Below are 4,767 nucleotides of genomic sequence, written 5' to 3' on the forward strand. Positions count from 1 at the left end.
AAGGGTGTAGTTCTTCGGGAAATGAATTTGGTAGAATTGAAGTTATGTTTGAGCAAATGATGAAGAAGAGCCAAGACTCCGATGCTCAATTGGCCTCCCACAACACTTCTATCGGTAACTTGGAAGTACAACTTGGACAAATTTCTCAGTCTTTAAATACTCGCCAAAAGGGTGCTCTACCAAGTGATACGGTAGTAAAACCCAAGGGTGGGCACAATAATCATGTGATGGCGGTGACAACGCGAACTGGAAGAGGCTGTGATATGCATGCCTCAAGAGGAAACCAAGTTATGGTGGATGAAGATGAGTTATGAGATAATGAAATGCCTTTGGTGGTTGAATTGGTTGGGTGGAATGAGGTATAGTTTCCACATATATGGGGTTTGCTTTGATGGTTTCCAGGAACTTGGGTGTAGTGATGGTCATTGGTGGAGTTGTGGGGATCGGGAATGGGTTGTGTTATGGGGAGTGTGGTAAGTGGTTGTTGGTGGGTACTGAATTGGTTGATGGTTACGTTGTGGTGGAGTTGGTATTGGTAGTGGATTGATATTTTGGGGGTGGAGTTGCGTATTGATTTTGGGCGGTGGGATTTTGTGGCTGTTGGTTTTGGGTGTTATGTGGAGGTGTTGGGTTCTTCGTGTTTTGTTGGTGGATATCGAGGACATTGAGGGTGAGTGACAAGTTTCGAACCTGCTCAAGTTCTCCTTGTAATTCCAATATCTTTTGTTCCAGTCTCAAAACCTGGTTATTCGGGGCTAGAGTACTACGGCCATCTGAAGTCTCTACATTCTCAACATTTTCCTTCCATGTACCATTGGAAGTGCCGACTTTGCAAAAGGCCTTTGTGACTTGGGGGCAAGTATCAATTTAATGCCATATTCGGTCTTCAAGTCCTTGGGAATCGGACAACCTCATCCAACTTCTATGAGGCTTCAAATGGCGGACCGGTCAATGAAGCGGCCTTTGGGGATTATTGATGATGTCCTTGTTCGTGTTGATAAGTTCATATTGCCGGCCGATTTCGTGATCTTGGATTGCGAAGTGGATTTCGAGGTGCCTATCATTCTTGGAAGACCTTTCCTAGCTACTGGGAAGGCTTTAGTAGATGTCGAGGCGGGAGAGTTGACCTTCCGTGTTGGTGATGAAAAAGTGGTGTTCCATGTGTGCAAATCTATGAGGCAACCGAATAGCACCGAGGTGTGATCGTTTGTTGACATTGTCACGGCGGTGATAGTGGATGACACAAGAGCAATGGTGAATGTTGAGGGCCCAATTGACGCCGTGCTCTTGAACATGCATGTGGATGATGATGCCGGGAGAATTGAATGTGTAAACGCTTTGCATGGTATGGGCTCGCATTCTTATGAGCCTAGGAATTTATTTTTGGATCTTGAGAATCACAAAACTCCCCCAACAAAGCCATCTATTGAGGAACCGCCGGTGTTGGCGGTTCTACAAAAGCGCAAGAGGGTGATCGGATGGACATTGGTGGATATTCGGTGTATAAGCTCCGCCTTTTGCATGCATAAGGTCATATTGGAGAAGGATGCGAGGCCCTCACTTTAACACCAAAGGAGACTCAATGAAGCTATGCAAGAAGTGGTCAAGAAGGAAGTTATCAAGTGGCTTGACGCCGGTGTGGTGTATCCTATTTCTGACAGCTCATGGACTTCTCCGGTGCAATGCGTACCGAAGAAAGGGCGGGATGACTGTGGTAACCAATGCTAACAATGAGTTGATTCCTACTCGGACGGTGACGGGATGGAGAGTTTGTATGGACTATAGAAAGCTTAACAAGGTGACTCGAAAGGATCATTTCTCGTTGCCGTTCCTCGACCAAATGCTTTATCGTCTTGCGGGTCGGTCGTTCTATTGCTTTTTAGATGGGTATTGAGGGTACAATCAGATTCTCATTGCCCCGGAAGATCAGGAAAATACGACCTTTACTTGTCCCTACGGCACATTCGCATTTTAGAGGATGCCGTTTGGATTGTGTAATGCCCCAGCGACCTTTCAACGATGCATGATGGCAATTTTCACCGACATGGTGGAAGATATATTGGAGGTATTTATGGATAATTTTAGCGTAGAAAAGGGTATTGTATTGGGTCATAAGATTTCGAAGAGAGGTATTGAAGTTTACAAAGCCAAGATTGAAGTCATTTCAAGGTTACCTCCCCCTACTTCTGTCAAAGGGGTGAGGAGCTTTTTGGGGCACGCGGGTTTTTACCGAAGGTTAATCAAAGATTTCTCTAAGGTAGTTAACCCGTTGTGCAAGTTGTTGGAGAAGGAGGCCAAGTTTGTCTTTGATGAGAAATGCATGGAGGCTTTCGAGCTTCTAAAACACAAGTTGACAATAACCCCAATCATTACTGCACTCTATTGGAGCTTGCCATTTGAGCTCATGTGCGATGCTAGTGATGTTGCGGTAGGGGCGGTCTTGGGCCAAAGAATCAACAAGATATTTCATCCGGTGTACTACTCAAGAAAGACGATGAAGGAAGCTCAAAGAAACTATACAGTCACCGAGAAGGAGTTGCTAGCTATTGTGTTTGCCATGGAAAAGTTCCGACCATACCTTATGGGGGCCAAAGTGATTATCCATACTGATCATGCCGCCCTTAGGTATTTGATGACCAAGAAAGATTCAAAAGCAAGGTTGATGAGATGGGTGCTACTTCTTGAAGAGTTTGATCTAGAAATTGTGGACCAGAAAGGAAGTGAAAATCAAGTGACGGACCACTTGTCCCGCTTGGAGAAAGAGGGGAGGCCTTCTGACGGCCTTGAGATCAATGATGTGTTCCCGGATGAACAACTCCTTGCGGTATCTATGCATGATATGCCGTGGTTTGCCGATGTGGCAAATTATCTTGTGACCAGTATAATCTCGTATGAGCTCTCTTCTAACCAAAGGAAGAAGCTCAAGCGGGATAGTTTGGATTATTATTGGGATGAGCCATATTTGTTCAAGATTTGCACCGATGGTGTGATTCGCCGATGTGTCCCGGAAGAAGAACAATTGAGTATTTTGGAGGCTTGTCATTCCTCTCGCTATGGTGGCCATCATGGCGGGGTGAGGACGGCTTCTAAGGTGCTTAGTTGCGGTTTCTATTAGCCCTCCTTGTATAAAGATGCCGGTGATTTTGTCAAGAGATGTGATGAATTCCAACGAGCTGGTGGGATTTCTAAAAAGGATGAGACGCCTCTCAACACAATTCTAGAGGTGGACAATTTTGATGTGTGGGGTATCGACTTTATGGGGCCATTCGTGAGTTCTTGTGGGAACACCTATATCTTTGTAGCGGTTGATTATGTGTCAAAATGGGTCGAAGCCGTCGCTTTTCCCAACAACGAAGCTCGAAGTGTGGTGGTGTTCTTGAAAAAGAGTATCTTCACAAGGTTTGGCACTCCATGTGCTATCATTAGTGATGGTGGTTCTCATTTTTGCAACCGGGCTTTTGATTCATTGCTTGCCAAGTATGGTGTAAATAATAAGGTGACCACTCCTTATCATCCTCAATCGAGTGGTCAAGTTGAGGTTTCCAATCGAGAGATCAAGAGTATTTTGTCCAAAACTGTCAATGCCAATAGGACCGACTGGTCGAAGAAACTAGATGATGCTCTTTGGGCCTATCGGATAGCTTACAAGACTCCGATTGGTATGTATTCGTACCGGTTGGTGTTTGGGAAAGCTTGTCATCTTCCGGTGGAATTGGAGCATAAGGCTATGTGGGCCTTGAGAAAATTGAACTTAGAATGGGATGTCGCTGCGAATCTCCGGGTTGAGAAACTCATGAGCTAGACAAGTTTAGATTTCATGCCTACTCCGGCTCGTCCTTGTACAAAGAAAAGATTAAGTACCTTCCTGATTAGTATGCCCGAGAGAAGGAATTCAAAGTTGGTGACATGGTTCTTCTTTTCAACTCCCGGTTTAGGTTATTCCCGGGAAAGCTTAAGTCTAAGTGGAGTGGTCCATTTGAAGTTGTTGGTGTAACCCCATTTGGTGCTATTGATCTCAAGAACCAAAATGGTGAAGTTTTCCAGGTCAATGGGCATCATGTCAAGCATTACTTGGGAACGTTTGATGACAACCACGTGGTGGCACTCATTCATTTGAAGTGACTTTGATGGTAACATGTGTTGTGCCGCGACGTTAAATCAGGCGCTTCTTGGTAGGCAACCCATGTCTTTTTCTTTCTTTTTGATTTCTGTTGTAGATTAGGATTTTTGAGCTAATGGTTTGTGAGATGTTGCAGGAATTGTGATTGGACCAGTGCAAAACAACTGTGCAAAAAGTGCACAGTCTTTGAACAGTGACCGTACGACCTCAATCCCACTTTGTACGGTTCGCACCGGCCAAAGAAAATATTGCCAAATTTCTTATAAGTCTCTGAACTGCGTTCACGCGGCCGCGTCCCACTTTGAGCGGCCCGCATGGTTCTCATGCAGCCGCAGCCCGTCTCATACAGTCCGCGTGCCTTCGTTTCAGCAACAGGTAAATGGTAAAGTCCCAGCGCGGCCCGCGGTCGTGTTCACGCGGCTGCAGTGGACGGTAAGTGCTGGGCCCCGCTGTGTTTCCTATAAATAGGCCATTAGGGTCTCCATTAGAACTTTTCGCAAAAATTGACCCCTGAGCCCTAAAAGTTACTGTTCACAGTAGAGACCCTTCTTAATGTTAAAATCAAGAGCATTCCTTCGTTTTCCTGGTAACATATCTCTCACATTAGTCTTAACTTAGTATCAATTTAAACTTTATACATGTTCCCC

At 45.2% G+C, this 4,767-nt stretch overlaps 1 protein-coding gene across 1 annotated transcript; it reads left to right on the plus strand.

The window, feature by feature from the left end:
• Positions 1-2,044: 2,044 nt before the first annotated feature.
• Positions 2,045-4,122, plus strand: LOC138877941 (uncharacterized). The gene is made up of 3 exons (XM_070157586.1): positions 2,045-2,548; positions 3,116-3,399; positions 3,936-4,122. Exons 1-3 carry the CDS (start codon positions 2,045-2,047, stop codon positions 4,120-4,122), a joined length of 975 nt encoding a protein of 324 aa, XP_070013687.1.
• The last annotated feature ends 645 nt before the right edge of the window (positions 4,123-4,767 follow it).

The sequence above is a fragment of the Nicotiana sylvestris genome, chromosome 9 (genome assembly GCF_000393655.2).
Source record: "Nicotiana sylvestris chromosome 9, ASM39365v2, whole genome shotgun sequence".
NCBI lineage: Eukaryota > Viridiplantae > Streptophyta > Magnoliopsida > Solanales > Solanaceae > Nicotiana > Nicotiana sylvestris.

Bases quoted from the DNA above. Each gene is read 5' to 3' on its own strand.
- LOC138877941 (XM_070157586.1), top strand. From the start codon at position 2,045: ATGGTGGAAGATATATTGGAGGTATTTATGGATAATTTTAGCGTAGAA. The intron at 2,549-3,115 runs GTGTTTGCCATG...GGTTTCTATTAG, and splicing joins AGAAGGAGTTGCTAGCTATT to CCCTCCTTGTATAAAGATGC. The intron at 3,400-3,935 runs GTTTGGCACTCC...CTCCCGGTTTAG, and splicing joins AAAAAGAGTATCTTCACAAG to GTTATTCCCGGGAAAGCTTA.